At 39.7% G+C, this 21,397-nt stretch overlaps 1 protein-coding gene across 2 annotated transcripts in view; it reads left to right on the plus strand.

Annotated features, from left to right (window-relative positions):
• BMPER (BMP binding endothelial regulator) overlaps window positions 1-21,397 on the plus strand; it is a 256,680-nt gene that overhangs the window by 33,937 nt on the left and 201,346 nt on the right. For both annotated transcript variants that reach the window (XM_005679197.2, XM_013963327.2), the window contains exon 3: window positions 727-826. In XM_005679197.2, the coding sequence (XP_005679254.1) occupies window positions 727-826 (100 nt within the window). The remainder of the gene's footprint in view (window positions 1-726; window positions 827-21,397) is intronic.

Here is a 21,397-nt window from a genome sequence, read left to right on the forward strand (position 1 = left end):
TTCATGTGCATCTTGTTCTGCAAACAGGTAATGCATCATATTGGGATCTTCTCAAAGTCATTTTAACAGCTAACCTTTCTGGATAAAACCGAAGATGCAAATACTCACCACACTTTCATTAGCATAAGTGCTAATATAGTACAGCTGTCCCACAGCTATAAAACACTGACGCCTGTGTCTCTGCTTGGCATGGGGAATATTATTTTTTCTCTTACTGAGCCGATTCAATACTCAACTTTGTCATTATTTGAGTTGGAACTTTAGATTGCTGCATGTTAATGCACTCTACTATTAAGGATAGTTGGACGGCCGTGTGCAAATATTTTTGTTCTCACAATGCAGTCCTGGCCCAGGTAGCCCAATGGGCAAAATATGATTTACACAAATATTATCATTTCTATAGTGTGTACCAGAAAGAAATGGTAGAGCAAAAGAAAGCTTCTCTCTCTCGGAGTTTGGTTATTTATGTTAAACTGGCTGGTCAAGAAGGGACTTTCCATCCTGTTCATCTGCCTCTAATCTCAATCTGTTCCTGGATGGGTATACCCGCTCCCGAAAGAGCAAAGTCTCGTTGGCTATCCCAGAGTTGCCTCGTGAAGATGAAGGCAAGATAGGAAGACGGAAGCTGGGAAAGGCTCAACTGTGTGCTAGGATTCTGGGGATTCTGTTTGAAGCTGATTTCAAATGTGTCTTGTCTTTTTTTTTTTTTTTTTTTTTTTTGCCTAGAACAAGGAAGTGACCTGTAAGAGAGAGAAGTGCCCAGTGTTGTCCAGAGACTGTGCCTTGGCCATCAAGCAGAGGGGAGCCTGTTGCGAGCGGTGCAAAGGTGATTTATGTCTTGGCTGCCTTTTTTTGGCTGTTCCTGCAGGCGTTTTTATTTCTCTTCCTCTCACCTTTCTATTCATTGAGCTTTTAGCTGGGATGCAAGGGGGTGTCAGGAGGGGCGCGAGTGAGTGTTGAGGGGCTGGTGGTAAGGAGGAATCTCCTAGTGGGGGATGAAACCATAGAGAGCATCTGCGTCGTTAGCCTATTTTCTGAGGCAAGTTGTTAAACTGTCCTAGAAGAGATGTGAACACGATGCCCCTGCATGTTGGTACACACACACACAAGCCTGTTTTGTCAAGAAGTTTCAGCACTCAGTTTTTCCAGGCTCTAGCTTGCCCTGCCCACCTCTGCCGGAGGAGTCTTTAAGACCAGTTTCTATCATTTTGGTCCCTATTAAAGTTTTTTCTTCTGAATTAAACCGAAGTTCTTCCCTTTGTCTTTGAAACGCCCTTAAAATTTCCTTATTCCACCCCCCCCCCTCCGCCCCGTCTCCTGTGACTCTCCCGCATGCCCATCTCTCTAGAGCCTGTTCTTCTGGCCTTGCTTCTGCCTTCACTCAGGTCTTTCCTCCCAGCCTGCCCAGATGCTGCCTGTGCTCAGGGTCCCCCAGCCCTCATCCGTCACATCATAGCTAAGTTTCCATGGCATCAGAAGGCCGCACAGACATTTCAGCGATGTGATTTTTCTCCTTCATTGTCTCGTGTGTGTTCAGTCGATTGTCAGCTCCTCAGGACAGGAGCCAGGTCCTGCTCTGATGATGCCTAGTGTATGTAGTATGGTCCTGCAGATGTCAAAATGAGCACAGGGCTTCAGGATGTGGCCCTGGAGTCTCACTGCCAAGTCCAGATCCAACAGTCCTGGGTTGCAAAGAGATTTCTCACCCCAAAGATGCATCCTGGGTTGCAGAGTATTCCCCAAAAGTTCACATCCACTAGGAACCCCAGAATGTGACCTTAATTGGAAACAGGATCTTTGGAGATATAATTAGTCAAGGTCATGCCAGATTAGGGGTGGCTCCAAATATATTATGCCTGGTGTCTTTATATGAAGAGAAGACAGAGACACACAGAGGAGGTGGCCGTGTAATGAAAGAAGCAGGTGTGAGTGCCTGGGCTGTGTTGCTGAGGTTCACCTTATTCACTTGCTCTGGGAAGAGAAGCTTAGCCTCTGTCTTTTTGAAAAGCTCCTGGGGGATTTAATACGCAGCCTTGGTGGGGACCTCTGAAAGAGATCTTGATCTGGTGATTTCTACCCTCACAGAAGAGAATGCAATTTTGGAGCAGCAAGAGAGGGGCCCTTCTGTAGAGCTCTCAAAAGCAGTTCTTTAGAAACCAGGTAAACTAAAGCGCCATTTCTAGTGGCAACCCCCAAGTCTCTATACTCAATTACGAGTTTGAACTTTTCAACACACACTATTATATGAAGTCCACATGTCAAGAATTAATGCCCAGTTGTTTGTGAGTGACTATAATTATAAGAGTAAACTATAATGTTTAAGGCTACAAATAAATACATGAGGCAGAGGTTGGAGTTGTGTTGCCACAAGTCAAGGAATGTCTCTGGCTACCAAGAGTCAGGAAAAGCCCAGGGGGGTTCCTCCCCAGAATCTTCAGATGGAGCATGGTCCTGCCAACACCTTCATTTGGAACTTCTAGTCTCCGAAACTGTGAGAGAATACATTTCTGTTGTCTTAAGCTCCCAAGCTTGTGATAATTTGTCACAGCAGCCTGAGAAACTAATACCTCAAGGTTTCCACTTGAGCAAGTAGAGACACGGAGCCTCTCTCTACTGCATCCCCTCACCTGTTAAACGAAGATAGCAATTGTGTTGGAGAGGTAGCTAATGGTAAGAAGCAAAGTGTTTAGCACAGTGTCTGGCGTGTAAGCATTTCTCAGTATAAATATAGTGGGTACTCTATAAATACCTGATGGCCTTGACTATAACTATGCGTTTTCTGAAGCCTTTTGGAGTAGGAGTAATCAGTCATTTACTTCTCACCTCTTTCCTGCGGAGTTGGGAGTCAGATGTTTTACTCACATGACATCGGAGAGCTATGGATGCAAGACTTGAAATAGTAATTTCTTAGGAATTTCCCAAGCTGATGGTCAGATAAAGTAGTTACAATGAAGAATACATTGTTGAATTAATGTGTGTCTGATTTACTGTTGATTCACCTTAAAGAACCTCTTCCATTTCATTCTCCATCTTTTAACTGGTGATTTGCCAGCTTCATCTTGCAAGGCAGCCTCGGCAGTGAGAGATGAATCGGATGCTACAGGGTGGAAGCAGAATGTGTGAAGGGACCATGCCCAAGGCTTTCAGTTTGTCTCTTGTTATCATGGGACAGGGGCCACCTTGGGTTGCTCTAGTGTGTAATCGCCTTTCTTTCTTGTCCTGTTGTTTCCTTTATCATCATTCTTCCTTCCCATCATCCTGATCTTCCAAGGGATAGGGATACTTTTCCTGAGTATTCATTTTTCTCTTAAGATAAAGCTCTTCAAATGGAACTGGACCCAAGAATAGACCATTGAATTCAGTGTCCTGAGTTCTCCGTTTTTTAAAATTAATTAATTTGTTTGGTTGTGCTGGGTCTTAGTTGTGGCATGAAGAATCTTTTTTCAGTTGCAGCATGTGGGGTCTAGGTCTCCGACCAGGGATTAAACCCAGGGCACAGAGTCTTAGCCACAGGGAAGTCCCTTGAATTCTCATTCAGACAGTAAAGTCAAGGCTTTCTGGAGAGGTCAAAATCCTCAGCCTGCCTCAAGATGGAACTTCCTGATAGAAGCTCCTGAGTAAATCTGACCTGTCAGGCTCTAGAGGGGGATCTTAAAGATGCCTCCTTTATTTTCTCAATTTCTACTCCATATTACAGTGTTTGTCCCCTGGGTTTTAAGAAACACAGTTGTATTTGCTCTTAGCTACTGGTTTATTTATATTTTTTGGATTAGAATAGTTACATATGCTCACAGAAGAAGCTTTTAAAAATAGGCTAAACTGTGGAAAAACAGAAAATAAATTACTCATAATCTTACCACCCAAAAGTAATAAATAATTGTTGATATTTGATATATTTTTCCTGTATTGTTTCCCATGTAAAGGTGTTTACCTAGTTGATATCTTGGGCATCCCTGGTGGCTCAGTGGGTAAAGAATCCACCTTCAGTGGATTCTTCAATTAGACATAGGAAATGCAGGCTCGATTCCTAGGTCAGGGAAGAGCCCTTGGAGGAGGGCATGGCAACTCACTCCAGTATTCTTGTCTGGAGAATCCCACAGACAGAGGAGCCTGATGGGCTATAGTCCATGGGGTCACAGAGAGTTGGAAACAATGGAAGAGACTAAGCACACACACAGTAGGCATCTCACCATCAAATTGTATTATTTCTGTTTTATTTTCTTCTCCCACTTAACATCAGGGGAGGAAGGAATAAAGTATTTTCTATAAAACTGAATCTTCTAAGAAATAACAATTGTTATCAATTTATTGTCTTTCCCAGACCTTTTCCAGTTTATTACATGTACAGACATTTATATATATATGTAATCTTGTACGTGTGGTTTTATTTTATATGTCATTGTTCAGTCACTCAGTTGTGTCCGACCCTTTGTGACCCCATGGACTGCAGTACGCCAGGCTTCCCTGTCCTTCATCATCTCCTGGAATCTGCTCAAGCTCATGTCCATTGAGTCAGTGATCCCATCCAATCATCCCACCTTCTGTTGTCCCTTTCTGCCTTCAGTCTTTCCCAGCATCAAAGCTTTTCCAGTGAGTCAGTTCTTTCAGATCAGATGGCCAAGGTATTGGAGATTCAGATTCAGCATCAGTCCTTCCAATGAATATTCAGGATTGTTTTCAGGATTGACTGGTTTGATTTCTTTGCTGTCCAAGGGACTCTCAAGAGTCTTCTCCAATACCACAGTTTAAAAGCATCAGTTCTTCGGTGTTCAGCTTTCTTTGTGGTCTGACTCTCACATCCATACATGACTACTGGAAAAACCATAGCTTTGACTATGCAGACCTTTGATGGCAAAGTAGTACCTCTGCTTTTTAATATGCTGTCTAGGTTTGTCATAGCTTTTCTTCTAAGAAACAAAAGTCTTTTAATTTCATGGTTGCAGTCAACATCCACAATGATTTTGGAGCCACAGTGATTTTGAAGAAAATAAACTGCTTCCATTGTTTCCCCATCTATTTGCCATGAAGTGATGGGACCGGATGCCATGATCTTCGTTTTTTGAATGTTGAGTTTTAAGTCAGGTTTTTACTCTCCTCTTTCACCTTCATCAAGAGGCTCTTTAGTTCCTCTTCGTTTTCTGCCATAAGGATGGTGTCATCTGCATATCAGGGGTTATTGATATTTCTCCCGGCAATCTTGATTCCAGTTTGCGCTTTATCCAGCCCTGGATTTCACATTATGCACTTTGCATGTAAGTTAAATATGCAGGGTGATGATATACAGCCTCGATGTACTCCTTTCCCAACCAGTCCATTGTTTATATACAATTTTAACTGTTGCTTCTTGACCTGCATACAGATTTCTCAGGAGGCAGGTAAGGTGGGTCTTGTATTCTCATCTCTTGAAGAATTTTCTACAGTTTGTTGCAATCCACACAAAGGCTTTAGCATAGTCAATGAAGCAGAGGTAAATGTTTCTCTGGAATTCTCTTGCCTTTTCTATGATCCAACAGATGTTGGCAATTTCATCTCTGGTTCTTCCTCTGCCTTTTCTAAATCCAGCTTGTACATCTGGAAGTTCTTGGTTCACATACTGTTGGAGCCTAGCTTGGAGGATTTTGAGCATAAATGAAATTAAATAGTACTTATTCTTTTGCTATTTGCTTTGTAAAAATATCTCTATAGCTTTTTTTGCTTTAAAATCTTGCTTATATAGCCACATTACCCCACACTGCCCATGTAACCAGTTATTTACTTGTTACTGCTACATGCACACTCCTGTCCCAAGTTTTTCCTGTTCTGGATTTCTCCCATAGTATAACGGGAATTTTTCTCTCCCTTTCTGTGGTTTTGTGAGAAATGGTATCAAGCTCCTTTTAAAGAACCTAGCTGAGGGCCAGACATTACTTTTATGTTTTTTCAACAATATGTATAAAGCACTGACAGTTGTCAATAAATCAAGACTTGAATGATGCTATTTCTGCAAAATCTTAACCCAGGCTGATGAACTGCAATGATAGGATCAACTGAATTTAGAATATAGGCTAGATGAAGAAAGGGGGGCTATTTTACATGCCTCATTTCTTTTTTTTTTAATTAAAAAATTATTTATTTTAATTGGAGGCTAATTACTTTACAATATTGTAGTGGTTTTTGCCATACATTGACATGAATCAGCCATGGGTGTACATGTGTTCCCCATTCTGAACCCCCGTCCCACCTCCTTCCCCATCCCATCCCTCTGGGTCATCCCAGTGCACTGCCCTGAGCACCCTGTCTTATGCATCAAACATGGACTGGTGATCTATTTTACATATGATAATATACATGATTCAATGCTATTCTCTCAAATCATCCCACCGTTGCCTTCTCCCACAGAGTCTAAAAGTCTGTTCTTTACATCTGTGTCTCTTTTGCTGTCTCACATATAGGGTCATCATTACCATCTTTCTAAATTCCATATATATGCATTAATATACTATTCTAGTGTTTTCTTTCTAAGTTACTTCACTCTGTATAATAGGCTCCAGTTTCATCCACCTCATTAGAACTGATTCAAATGCATTCTTTTTAACAGCTGAGTAACATTCCATTGTGTATGTGTACCATAGGTTTCTTATCCATTTGTCTGCCAATGGACATCTAGCCATGTCCTGGCTATTGTAAACAGTGTTGTGATGAACATTGGGGTATATGTGTCTCTTTCAATTCTGGTTTCCTCGGTGTGTATGCCCAGCAGTGGGATTGCTGGGTCATATGGGAGTTCTCTTTCCAGTTTTTTAAGGAATCTCCATACTGTTCTCCATAGTGGCTGAACTAGTTTGCATTCCTACCAATAGTGTAAGAGGGTTCCTTTTTCTCCACACCCTCTCCAGCATTTATTGTTTGTAGACTTTTTGATGGCAGCCATTCTGACTGGTGTGAGATGGTACCTCATTGTGGTTTTGATTTGCATTTCTCTGGTAATGAATGATGTTGAGCACCTTTTCATGTGTTTGTTAGCCATCTGGACGTCTTCTTTGGAGAAATGTCTGTTTAGTTCTTTGGCCCATTTTTTGATTGGGTTGTTTATTTTTCTGGAATTGAGCTGCAGGAGTTGCTTGTATATTTTTGAGATTAGTTGTTTGTCAGTTGCTTCATTTGCTATTATTTTCTCCCATTCTGAAGGCTGTCTTTTCTCCTTGCTTATAGTTTCCTTCATTGTGCAAAAGCTTTTAAGTTTAATTAGGTCCCATTTGTTTATTTTTTGTTTTATTTCCATTACTCTGGGAGGTGGGTCATAGAGGATCCTGCTGTGATTTATGGCAGAGAGTGTTTTGCCTACTTTCTCCTCTAGGAATTTTATAGCTTCTGGTCTTAAGTTTAGATCTTTAATCCATTTTGAGTTTATTTTTGTGTATGGTGTTAGAAAGTGTTCTAGTTTCATTCTTTTATAAGTAGCTGACCGGTTTTCCCAGCACCACTTGTTAAAGAGATTGTCTTTTCTCCATTATATATTCTTTCCTCCTTTGTCAAAGCTAAGGTGTCCATAGGTGCATGGATTTATCTCTGGGTTTTCTATTTTGTTCTGTGGGTCCATTTTTCTGTCTTTGTGCCAGTACCATACTGTCTTGATGACTGTAGCTTTGTAGTATAGTCTGAAGTCAGACAGGTTGATTCCTCCAGTTCAATTCTTCTTTCTCAAGATTGTTTGGCTATTTGAGGTTTTTTGTATTTCCATACAAATTGTGAAATTATTTGTTCTAGTTCTTTGAAAAATACCATTGGTAGCTTGATAGAGATTGCATTGAATTTACAGATTGCTTTGGGTAGTATACTCATTTTCACTATACTGATTCTTTGATCCATGAACATGGTATAGTTCTCCATCTATTTGTGTCATCTTTGATTTCTTTCATCAGTGTTTTATAGTTTTCTATATATAGGTCTTTTGTTTCTTTAGGTATATTTATTCCTAAGTATTTTATTCTTTTCATCACAGCGGTGAATGGAATTGTTTCCTTAATTTCTCTTTCTGTTTTCTCATTGTTATTAGTGCAAGGGATTTCTGTGTGTTAATTTTATATCCTGCAACTTTACTATATTCATTGATTAGCTCTAGTAATTTTCTGGTGAAGTCTTTAGCGTTTTCTATGTGGAAGATCATGTCATCTGCAAACAGTGAGTTTTACTTCTTCTTTTCCAAACTGGATTCCTTTTATGTCTTTTCCTTCTCTGATTGCTGTGGCTAAAACTTCCAAAACTGTGTTGAATAGTAGTGCTGAGAGTGGGCACCCTTGTCTTGTTCCTGACTTTAGGGGAAATGCTTTCAACTTTTCACCATTGAGGATAAAGTTTGCTGTGGATTTATCATATATGACATGCCTCTTCTTTCTAAGAATGATTTTTCATTGAGAAATATTATTTTTGTCATTCGAGTTGTCAAACATACTTCACATTTGAGGCCTTTGAAGAATCTTTGGGGTTACTACTTTTTGTTTTTTGTTTTTTTTGATTCTTCTAATAGGGGAAAGCTTGGGGAGAAGGCATATTATCAGCACATTTTTTCTTGAACAGTCTGTTAAGAAATTTGGGTAAAAATGAATTGGGGAAATTTAAAATTCCCACATTAAATTATGCTTATGTTTATGTCTACCTGTGTACTGATGTATATTTGGGAACATTTTTAATTAGTGTTCATAGTTTATCTATCATTATGTGGAGCCACATTTCATTCTTTTAAATAATTACAGAATAAACAAATAAAATAAAACTCAACATTCAAAAACCTAAGATCATGGCATCCAGTCTCATCACTTCATGGCCAATAGATAGGGAAACAATGAAAGCAGTGAAAGACTTTATTTTCTTGGGCTCCAGAATCATTGCAGATGGTTACTCCAGCCATGAAATTAAAAGACACTTACTTCTTGGAAGAAAAGCTATGACTAACCTAGACAACATATTAAAAAGCAGAGGCATTACTTTGCTAACAAAGGTCCATCTAGTCAAAACTATGGTTTTTCCAGTAGTCATGTATGGATGTGAGAGTTGGACCATAAAGAAGGCTGAGTGCTGAAGAATTGAAGCCTTTAAACCGTGGTATTGGAAAGGACTCTTGAGAGTCCCTTGGGCTGCAAGGAGATCAAGCCAGTCAATCTTAAAGGAAATCAATCCTGGATGTTCATTGGAAGGACTGATGGTGAAGCTCCAACACTTTGGCCACCTGATGCCAAGAGTTGACTTATTAGAAAAGACCCTGATGCTTGGAAAGATTGAAGGCAGGAAGAGAAGGGGCTACAGAGGACAAGATGGTTGTATGACATCATCGTCTCAATGGACATGAGTTTGAGCAAGCTCTGGGAGTTGGTGAAGGACAGGGAAGCCTGGTGTGCTGTAGTCCATGGGGTCACAAAGAGTCAGCCATGACTAAACAACTGAACAACAACAACAGCAATATTTATTATGGGCTTCCCTTGTGGCTTGGTAAAGAATCTGCCTGCAATGCAGGAGGCCTGGGTTCAGTCCCTGGGTCAGGAAGATCCCCTGAAGAAGCAAATGGCAACCCATTCCATATTCTTGTCTGGAAAATCCCATGGACAGAGGAGCCTGGCGGTTATAGTCCATGGGGTTGCAAAGAGTTGGACATGACTTAGCATCTAAACCACCACCACCACAATTTATTATATTCATAAAGACCATACTCATTCCCTATAGGTTTTTAATGGTCATTGCTATTCTTTGTTTGAGGCTAGGCTCAGTTATGACCTTGTTCCTACAGAAAACAAAATCTTCTGTATGTCGTTCCCCTTTTGGTGCGATAAAAGGTGGAATCTCTTTGTATTTACCAAGAACTCTGAGAAAGTTGTGGCATTTGCCTTTCCACATAGTGTTGAAGCCCTGTGGCTGGTGAGATGTTGATTGATTTTGAAAACTTTATCCTACCTGTTACCTTCATAGTAGTGGTCCCAAAGGCACCCACACTGCTGGACACTGGGTTACTTGGTTTATGCTCTCACTTAGTCCTCACAACAGCAAGGCCATTTCTATCTTTCTCATTTTATATATGAGGAAACTGAGGGCTCAGAAAACTGAATTCATTTACCAAGGTGTTAGTGACCCAGAGGTCAACCAGAGGGTGTCCATGCCCTCAAGGACCTTGCTGTACGAGAGGGACAAAGAATTACCATCTGGTGGGTGAAGTTCTCTAGGGAGGGTATGCCAGAGAGTAGAGGACAAGTGCAGTGCACTGGGGAAGGCTTTCCAGAAGGGGTGACTCATTGTTGTGATCAAGGGGTTCATCACATCCAAAGAGGGCTGTTGTGGGGAAGCTCTCAGGGGAAGGTCGTAATCCACACAAAGTCATGGAATATTTCTTCAGCATTGCCTTCCACTCATATCACCTAGGGAACTTGTTAAAATACCTTTTTCTGGGCTTTTAAGTTTTTGTTTGTTAATTGTTTGGAGGGAAGTAGAGGAGTCAGACAAGCGCATGAAGAATCTGAAAAGGATTGGTACTGAAAAGGAAGCAGTAGAGTAAATCTGCTGAAGCTAGAAATATGAAAACTCATTATTTCCAAAAGGATTTTGTGTGTGTGTATGTGTGTGTATAGGGATTTGTGTTCTTGTTTGCTTCAGTCACATTGCTCATATATTCCATTCATTCATTCATTCAGTCAAGTATTTACTGATCCCGTGCCAGGTATTTATAGGATGACACTGCTTACCAAATTAGTCTTATACCTTTTATGAAGCCAGATCATTCTTTAAAACAGAAAAAGCAAGTAAATTATAATGAATTCTTCTTAAGCAAATGTTTCAGTGTACTTTTCAGATTATTTTATGCTAATAATTGTTATACATTTTTATCCAAATAGCTTAAAAACTGGGCAAAAGATTAATCTAATTTGAAAAAACTCAATATTGTTTGATTAAAAACAAATGAGATCATTGAGAGTCAAACAGACAGTTTTGGCTGCTTTTCTGTATTTACTTGGACTGCAAACCACTCTTTAATCTGGGGTTCTTTCATGAACAATAATGTATTTGTTATTTGAATATGTTTGTTATTAGTGTATCATAAGTGAATAAGGTGTGTTTCAAACCTTTATAGGTTCAATTCCATTCTCTTTCTTCATATACAGCATAAAATATTAATGGTCCAGAATACTTTGATGAAAGATAGAAGAACATAGTTTTTCATTTGTTAAGTGGGATTTATTTTCCGTAGTCTTCTCTTGCCTTTGATTTCTCTGATTTCTTTGTGCTTCATCTTGTTTTTCTATGATTATGATCCCATGGATTGTGTTTTTTAATAGTTTAATTTTTATATTTGATTTTAAAAGATCCTATGGTGTCTCAGAAAATGAAAGAGACACGATATAAATATTTGCACACTGATTTCCAAAATTGGACACCCATCCTAGGTTCTAGGCTTATTTACAGAGACCAAGTGCTGACCAAAGTAACAAAGAGTATGAATAATGGTAAAAGATTGAGTATTATTAATTACAGACTGCCTTTCACATAGTGCAGGTTCACACAGAAGGGGTTACTTTGCCTGTTGCTTTGAGAATGACCTGGAAGATGACTATGCCTTTCAGAATATTGCTACGTGGCTGTTTTGGAGGAAGCCAGCTGATTACCATATACAGGAATGAACTTAAAAAAAAAAAAAAACTTAAAAAATAATAAATCCCTGTGTTGACAGAGTAAATTGTCCTCTTGTTTACATGTTTTAAGACGGAAAGGCTGAGTTAACCATGCTCGTGTCCATCTGGTTGTTTCCTTTTAACCAGACTGCTTTGGCAGTCCTAACTGTGTATTGCCTGCTGCCCAAACAAAAGAGCAGCTCTTTCCCCAGCCTCTGTTTTCCTTTCTTTTAGACATGACCAGATTCTCTGGTGGTTGTTATATATGATTGACCTGGATGCCGTTTGCCCCAGGTTTCATATTCCAAATAAGGTATAACCTGCCTTAAGGTTAATACTCCATCAGTCATATAAACTGTATGGTGATTCAGACAATATTTTGAAATAGACAAACTCCAATCTTTAGGTTTTCATAGATAATGTTATAGTCTCTGAGGTGGGGGTTATTATTATTCTGACTTAACAGATGGGGAAACAGAGATACTTAAAGAGGTGAAGAGATTTTTTTTTTAAAGATGCACAGTTGCTCAGAAGTAGTGGGACTCAGATTCCAAACACTCCATTCTTCTTCCTGGTAACACATATGCTGCCTATTAGACGGGAAGGAAGGAAGAGTGACTGGAGAATTAGGAGCACTCCAGAGATGAAGGAACCAGAGAGACGCTGGCATCAACTTTGCAGCAGTGTTGTCTCTGTCACACCCTTTCTGCTTCCCTGGACTTTTACACTCTGGGTGGATCAGCAATTTCAAAGGAATTATGTGAGCAGTGAAACTTTATGGAGGTATTGGAAACAACATGTGGCTTAGGAGGTGGTGGCTTTTCTTATGAACTGTTTTGGGGAACCCCTAGCTTACTTTCTTTTCCTCTTCAGTATCCATGACTGTACTGCAGTGTACTGAGACAATTTAGTTGATCTTTACTCTTTTGTGTGTATGCCTGGTCTCATAAAATATTTTTAATAGATAATCGATTCATAAAATTAAAAATACACAAAAGCATCCTACGGTAAAAGTAAGGCTTTGTCCTAGTCTCGACCCTAGCCACCTTGTACCCTTTCCTGGAGATAACCATTTCCCGGATTTGTGGGAATCCTTCCAGGGTCAGTCTCTGCATACAGAAAGCAGTCTCTGCTAGCTTAACTCTTAGCTTCTTTAATGCTGAGCCTCTGACATATAACTTTAAACATTTTAAGAAATTACATTGCCTGAAAAACATTCCCATCACTGAGCTACTTGATTCCAGTACTGCTGTCATTTTTTACCATGATTTTTTTGAGCTTAGGAGAATTCCTAATGTGTTTCTTGAAATTGTTGGGTTATGAGATGCTTGCGTGTGTGTTATAACCTATAACTATTTTAACTTTTAACAGTATAACTAATTTCACCTACTTGGCCCCCAAAATTTGAGTGGAGGTTGTTAATGTGTTTTTAAGGACAAGAAAAAAAAAAAAAGAAAACTTGAGGGGTTTGTTTTCCTCCCTCCTTTTCTCTAACTGAAAAAATATGTATAAAATGTTATGTTTCATAGATTGGTTTCCCATAATATAAACCGGGCTATTTTTGCATTTAAATAAAACAAAAAAGAAACTATTTGTATGAAAGGATCTTGTTAACATTAAAATCATACTTTACAAAAACCTGTTCTTATTAAAACTAGTAAGAAGACTTAAAACAGAGATCTGCTTTCTCTGTCACATTTGTTTCTGTCCTTTCATTTACAGCCTCTGTGTTTTAGACTCCATGGGCTTTGGAAGACAGTTTAAGTGAAAAGCTTGTGATTGCCTTTCAGTTAGAAAACTGCATTTCCAAGTCTTGCTGCTGACTTGGGGTGCATCAGTATTTACTTTTCTGAGGTGGGCAAATTGAAAATGTTTCTCATTGTTACGAAGTGTGGTCCTGGTTTCCTGTCATATGCAAAGCGTTGCAATCAAATGTGGACCTGGCACCTATATAAAAAGCATGGGAATCCTCTTCAATGGTTACCAGCCTAACAGATCTTCCTTCAGCTACCAATGTCCAGTTGATATATTTTCTACTGACGCATAGTAAGTTATGACAAACTTAGTGGCCCGAAATAGCAGTCCTTTATTATCTCATCATTTCCATGTGTTAGGATTCTGGACATAGCTTAGGTGGGTCTCATAGAGCTGCAATCAAGATCAGCTAGGGCCACAGTTTTATCTGAAGCTCAAGGTCATCTTCTAAGCTCATGTTACTAGAATTCAATTCTATGTGGTTATAGAATGGTTACTTCTTCAAGGTTAACAGAAAGTGTCTCTCTGACCTATAGACTCTTTAAGGGCTCACGTAATAGGTCAGACGCACTCAGGAAAAATTCCCTCTTTAAATGGCACCCCACTCCAGTACTGTTGCCTGGCGAATCCCATGGACAGAGGAGCCTGGTGGGCTGCAGTCCATGGGGTCATGAAGAGTCGGACATGACTGAGCGACTTCACTTTCACTTTTCACTTTCATGCATTGGAGAAGGCAATGGCAACCCACTCCAGTGTTCTTGCCTGGAGAATCCCAGGGACGGGATAGCCTGGTGGGCTGCCGTCAATGGGGTCGCATAGAGTCGGACACCACTGAAGCGACTTAGCAGCAGCAGCAGCAACGACTCAAAGTGAAATTGATGAGGGATCTTAATTACACCTGCAAAATTGCTTCGTCTTTGCATAACCTAATTATGGGAATGATATCTTTCACATCCACAGGTCTTGTCCACTCTTGGGATTATAAAAGGTGGATGTATAAGGGAGCGGAAGTCTTGAGAGTCACTTTAGACTCTACCGACCATACTCAGAGCAGCTTTGGTATGCATGGCAGTAGAAACATCTGTCATAAATGGTGCTTAGAGCTAGAATAAACCTTATGGGTCCTGCAAACAGCAAATGCTAGAAAGTGCTCACCCTTGGCTATTCCCTTTCATCCCTGTAAGGTCTGGCTCCTACTTGTCTTTCTAGCCTCCTCTTGTTCTGGACTCCTATGGCTGGACATTGTTTCTCTCACTGTTCTGTGCATGCTTCTTGTCATGGGGCTTTGTACACACTGTTCACTCTGTATGCCTGCTTTTTCACCCAGTGTCATCTAGTTGACTTTTATCCTTTCTTCAGCTCTCACTTTAGACATCACTTCCTGGCCTCAGTGCTACTTGCTGTGGAATTAACACTAGGCACAACTGTGGTTTAGTGTTTTGTTTTTCTGTAACTCCCACTAAAGTAGAGGTTCTGTGAGGGGCCATAGTATTCTCAGTTGTGATCACTGTGCGTGGCACATGGTAGGTGAATGTATGTTGGAAAAAGGCAAGGCGGAGAAAGGAAAATTGGAACCAGATTCCAGTCTTCCTTGTTTAGTGCATGACTCGTGAAATCAACTGTGTATTTAGTGTATTACTGTCGAGCCATATACATCTTAAATTCATTTTGGAATTCAGCAGGACTTTAAAAGAGTTGAGCGAGAATTTTAGGGAGAGGGTCAAAATGGATAATAGAAATGAAAAAATGGCAGCATGTCTCTAAACCATCCCCAGACTCCTGATGCCTTACTGTTTCTTTGCTGAATTCCATAGAGATTTTAAAAAGTCCTTAAAATCACCATAACCTAAGTGTATTTTCATGTGGTGGTAGCTGTAGTATATTTCATACTTACAGACTTAGTGATAACCTTAATATAATTTTTAGTAGATTTTTCACCAATTATAACTTCAGATTTCCTAGTTGCTGTCATTTTGATAGGATTACGTACTTCCTTTTGTGACATCACATAAAACACACTTTAAAATTGGCTTTGATTTTTCTACAGTGGCTCTGAAAACTATTCTGTGACTGCATCTAACTTGCTCATGGAGAGTAAGGTGCTCTGCCCTTTAACATGATTTTCCCCTCCTCTGCTCTGATATTTCACTTACAAGAATGAAATCACGATGATGCCTATCATCTTGAAATGTCTTAGAATCAAAACATTCTTATCTCCTCTGAGGCTTCTAATAGAATTGTTTCATGGAGATAAAAATAAAGGTAGGTATTCCAAGTGGAAAGTTGGAATGCATCTTTAAAAACTGCAGGAAAGCAGTGATTTGAAATAGAAGCTATCAACATCTGTTTAGGGTCTCTTTTACTTGCCGCCTGAGTTTGGCAGCTGCAAAATTGAAAGTATGTCTGTATGTGTGATACATCACTCTATGAAGATACATAAATCTATGCATCTATTTATTATTTTTAAGTGACCATCATGCAACAATTAGAAGTAGTCTTATTGGGCTTTGATCAGAGAATAGTCTCTTTCAGTCTCTTTAGAAGTTGGCACAATTGGTTTTTAGGATCAAATGTTTTAGGTTGTCTTTTTGACAGGTATCTCACCTTGAGAACTAATGTTTGTTTGCCTTAGAAATCTATCTGCCAGAGAGGCTCACGTTTTACTAGGGCTGATGTGGTAATAAAGGTGAACAAAGTACCTTGGTATGTTCATGAACTTGAGTGTCTCCTTCACTGAGATGAGCTTATTTACACCGGAGTCATCTAATTATGCTTTCAGTAGCTTGGTGGTTACAGGGCTGTGTATCTGTTTATCTGCAAACATGCGTGGGCATGAACTAGCTGATGTTTAGCACATGAGGCAGCCCCCTGATTCCCTGAGAATGTCTGGGCATTCTCTATGCCATACGTGGAGCCAGCAGAGGGATCAGATTTAAAAATACAGTTGGAATTTTTGATATTTGGGGTTTGGGTGTCTGCAGTGTGGCTACCTTGATGAGGCTGTGAATGCAAGGTAACAACTTCAAACCTCTAGAGGCAAGACCACATTGAGGTGCTAAATGCAGAAGCCAGGTCATATTTTCAGGCATCTAGACAGAGCTTGTGTGCCTTGGGACCTGTGGATTGGATAGTTGTAAAGATTCTCAGTCATTTGAAGAATGAAGTGAAAGGGGACTAGACTTGGAATTAGATCTGGAATCAATTCCTTCCTCTGCCACTTCTAGTTACTCGACTTTCACTCAGTGATTTCTTTCCAAAGCCTTGGTTTCATCTTCTGTAAAATGCAGGGGTGCTGAACCTGAATGTGCCTTAAAATTGCCAGGGCTGTTTGTGAAATACTCAGATGCTCCAGCCCCACTGCAGACCAAGGGAAACAATTTTCAGTGGGCAAGGCCCACGCATCTCTGTTTTTTATTAATTTTTATTGTGGTAAAATACACAAAGCATAACATTTACCATTTTAAAGTGTGTAGTTCAGTAGCATTAAATGCATTGTTATGCAATCTTCTCTGAAATATTTTTCTAGAACTTCTTCCATCATCCCAAACTGAAGCTGTATACTTATTAAGCAGTAACTCCTCATTCTCCTTTTCCTGCAGCCCCTGGTAACCTCTATTCTAATTTTTGTCTTAGTGAATTTGCCTATTCTAGGTACCTCTGTATAAGTGGAATCATATAATATTTGCCCTTTTGTGTCTGGTTTATCTCACTTAGCACAATGTCTTCAAGATTCATTTATGTTGTAACATGTATCATAATTTCATTCTTTTAAGGGCTGAATTATATTCCATTGTATATATACACCATATTTTTTTTATCCATTCATCCATCAGTGGACATTTGGGTTGTTTCCACTGGGTATCTATATTCTGAATCAGCCCTCACATGATGGTCAACAACTTTGACAGTCGCTGGAATGATTGTTCCCCTGGTTAAATGAGTTTGTGTATGCCAGGTTTAGGTGGAGGAGGGTGAGATATAATGTCATCACAGTGAGATATCATTTCTCACTTAGCAAAATGGCAAATATATATTCATATAATGTATAGCATGGGCCTCCCTGGTGGCTCAGTGGTAAAGAATCTGCCTGCAATTCTGGAGACCTAGCTTCGATCCCTGGGCTGGGAAGATCCCCTGGAGTAGGGCATGGCAACCCATTCCAGTACTCTTGCCTGGAGAATTCCATGGACAGAGAAGCCTGCCAGGCTACGGTCCATAGGGTCACACAGAGTCAGACATGACTGAGCAACTAAGCAGCAGAAACAGTGTATAGCATGATAACCCCAAATGGTGAAAAAGATGTAGAAAATCTCCTATATATTGTTGGTGAATATGCTAAATGTTTCAGCCACTCTGGAAATCAGTATGGCAGTTTCTTATAGAACTAAATATACACTTACTCTTCCCTGGTGGCTCAGAGGTTAAAGCGTCTGCCTCCAATGTGGGAGACCTGGGTTCGATCCCTGGGTCGGGAAGATTCCCTGGAGAAGGAAATGTCAATCCACTCCAGTATTCTTGCCTGGAGAATCCCATGGACGGAGAAGCCTAGTAGGTTACAGTCCACGGGGTCGCAAAGAGTCGGACACGACTGAGCGACTTCACCTCAAATATACGCTTACCATATAACCCAGCAATTGCATTCTGAGCTATGTATACCTTAAAGTGAAAACCTGCTTTCACTCAAAATCCTGTACTCAAATGTTCACAGCAGCTTTAATTGTAATAGGCAAAAAAACTGGAAGCTACCATCAGTGGGGGAGTGGTTAAACAAACTGGTGCATCCATACCATGGAATACTACTCAGCAATAAAAAGGAACAAAACATTGATCCATGAAGCTACATGGATTGATCTCGAAGGAATTATTCTCAGAGGAAAAAAAAACAAACCCATATAAAAAGGCTACAGAGTAATTTATGCAACATTCTTTTTTAAAATATAACATTCTTGAATAACAAAATTACAGAGATGGAGAGGTGATTCATGGTTGTCAGGGCTTAGGGATGGAGGCTGTAAGTGGAGTGAGTGTAGTTATAAATGAGTAGCTTGAGAAGGCCTTGTAGTGAGAGTGCAGTTCTGTATGTTGATTGGTTACACAAATTTGCATGTGTGATTCAACTGAATAGAACTACACACACACACACACAAATGAGTCCATGTAAAATCGGTAAAATCTGAAAAAGCTCAGTGGACCACATCAGTGTCAACCAGTGTGTTTCTTGATCCTGATGCTGTACTATCATGACCCAAGATGTTAACTAGGAGAGACTGGGTGAAGGGTGGGTGTAACCTTCCTGTAGATTTTTTTGTACCTCCCTGTGTATCTATAATTATTTCAAAATATAAATGAGAAAAAGGGAGATGTTAAGATATTCCTAACAGTATTTTTGCAGTGAGCCCTAAACATCCTATCTAATCAACCATGACGGTTGCATCTGTGCAATATGTAGCTCAAAGTATAAAACTGATGCAGGGTAATACATTGGTCCCACAAATGACATTTCAAATGTGTGTCGAATGTAGCTCACTCTTTAGCTCATCAAAGAGATTTTTACTGATGTCTTTGAAATTATGTTCAGGAAACTTAGGATGACTTCTCCCATTCATGACTTCTCCATGTGGCTGCCATAAGTTTTGTTATGAGACTGTTGGTTATTTTGTTGTATTCAAATAAATTTTATTTTCTTACACTGCTCCTGTGTACTCCAAATCATGAACTATGTTCCTGTTTTGGGAAATGCGTGACTCGGACCTGAGATGTTTGATTTTTGTTGTTGTTCAGTCGCTAAGTTATGTCTGATTCTTTGCACCCCCATGTACTTCAGCATGCCAGGCTTTCCTGTCCTTCACTATCTCCTGGGGTTTACACAAATTCATATCTATTGAGTTGGTGATGCTATCTAACCATCTCATCATTGGACTTTACTTTCACCACCAGACATAACCACAACTGAGCGTCATTTCCACTTTGGCCCAGCCACTTTTCTTTCTGGAGCTATTAGTAATTGCCCTCTGCTCTTTCCCAGTAGCATATCAGACACCTTCTGACCTGGGGACTCATCTTCTGGTGCCATAGCTTTTTGTCTTTTCATACCGTTCATGAGGTTCTCGTGGAAAGAAAACTGGAGTGTTTTGCCATTTCCTCCTTCAGGGGACCTTGTTTTGTCAGAACTCTTTGCTGTGACCCATCTGTCTTGGGTGGCTCTGCATGGCATGGCTCATAGCTTCACTGAGTTACACAGCCTCTTTGCCACAACAGGACTGTGATCCATGAAGGGGGTTTGCTCTTTTGATCCCTTGTTGTTTGTGGCTTCATCATGTCAAAAGGCCTGAGACACAGCATGGTTCATAGCCAGAGGTAAAGGCGTTTAGAACAGAGTAAACATAAATCCACAGAATAGGGTCTTGCTTCTTCCAGTTTTACTCTATAATACTGGTTTTCAGACATCACTGGAACATGATGTTAAAGGATCACGTAAATGAGCAAGTGAAAGGCAGCATGTCATCCTCTCCAGGGATGTTATTTCTACTCTGGGAGCTACTCTTTCTGTTTCTTCCATGCATCTGGCAGGACCCGGTGAATGAATGGAACGTGGACTTTGGACTAAAATATAGAGTGGCTGTGTGACCTGGACAGACTAATTTAGCTTTTCTGAATATTGGATCCTAATTTTAAAAACTAGGGGTAAAATATTATCTGCCCTAGAGTGCTTTTAATAAGAATAAAATTAACTTGTATATGAAAATTCCAAGTACGTTGCCTCACCTATAATAATTATGCAATGACTTTTCTCTTTCTTTCTCTCTTGTTGGAGGGTTGTTTATGTAATATTTCTGAAAATATTTTTGGAATTCATCTTTGGAAATGGCTTCTAGTGACATTTTCCTGCATTAGAAAACCACACTTATGACTTCACAGGACAATCTCTGCAGGTTTTTCTTCTTTTTTCATTTTTGCTCAATATGAGCTCAAAATAGTTATTTGTCTTTTGTCTTGTGAGAAACAGTGGATATTGGCTATTTGACAGTGGGATATGGTGGGTAGCATGGCTGCTGCAATACTGATTCAGCCTAGAGGTAGAAGCACTCCCATATTTAGAAGTGTTTGTTCCCTGGAAGGAAAGCTATAATAGATAGTATATTAAAAAAGTAGAAGCATCTCTTAGCCAACGAAAGTCTGTCTAGTCAAAGCTATGGTTTTTCTAGTAGTTAGGTATGGATGTGAGAGTTGGACCATAAAGAAAACTGAATGCTGAAGAATTGTTGCTTTCGAACTGTGGTGCTGGAGAAGACTCTTGAGAGTCCCTTTGACTGCAAGGAGATCCAACCAGTCAATTCTCACAATAACAACAATGAAAAGACCAGGTCAGATGCAGGAATGATGGGTGATGTGGCTTGTATTAAATAGTTGTTGCAGGCATTTTTGTCCTTAAGGCATTGCATATTTCTTTTGTTGTATCAGTTATATTAAAGTTTGAAATTGTGTTTTATCAAATAGAAGCCTAATTTGTTTGTGACTCATAGACTTTGTTCTATTATCTTAGCATCAATGCCAGATACTGTATGTATTACAATGTTATAAAGTCATGAGACAGGTTCTGTAAACCACAGTGTCATCACTTCAAAGTCTTCAGCAAGCACATGGATTAGAAATCCAAGCAGATCACATGGAGATTTTGCTTTCCTTTATACTGGTGAAGTGAGTTGAGTTTACAAGTCATCTGTATGCACCTGATATTTCCGTGTATTTAGGTTTTTATTCAGAAATCATCAAAAATTAAGTTACATAGCCTTCCACCATTTCTTTCTCTATTGTTAATTATTTTATTTCAATCATGTTTTTAACTCATAACTGGAAAACAAAACAAAAAAGCTATGGAAAATACTATTCTGACAGGGGGCACGCACCACTCTTCAAGAACTCACTTCACGGGTCTGAGTCTTTCTCTTGGGATTGAGGAAATGGTTTGACTATAAAATTCCCATTAGCTAAAAATAAGCAAAATTGCCTGC

The sequence above is a fragment of the Capra hircus genome, chromosome 4 (assembly GCF_001704415.2).
Source record: "Capra hircus breed San Clemente chromosome 4, ASM170441v1, whole genome shotgun sequence".
In the NCBI taxonomy this organism is placed as follows: Eukaryota; Metazoa; Chordata; class Mammalia; order Artiodactyla; family Bovidae; genus Capra; species Capra hircus.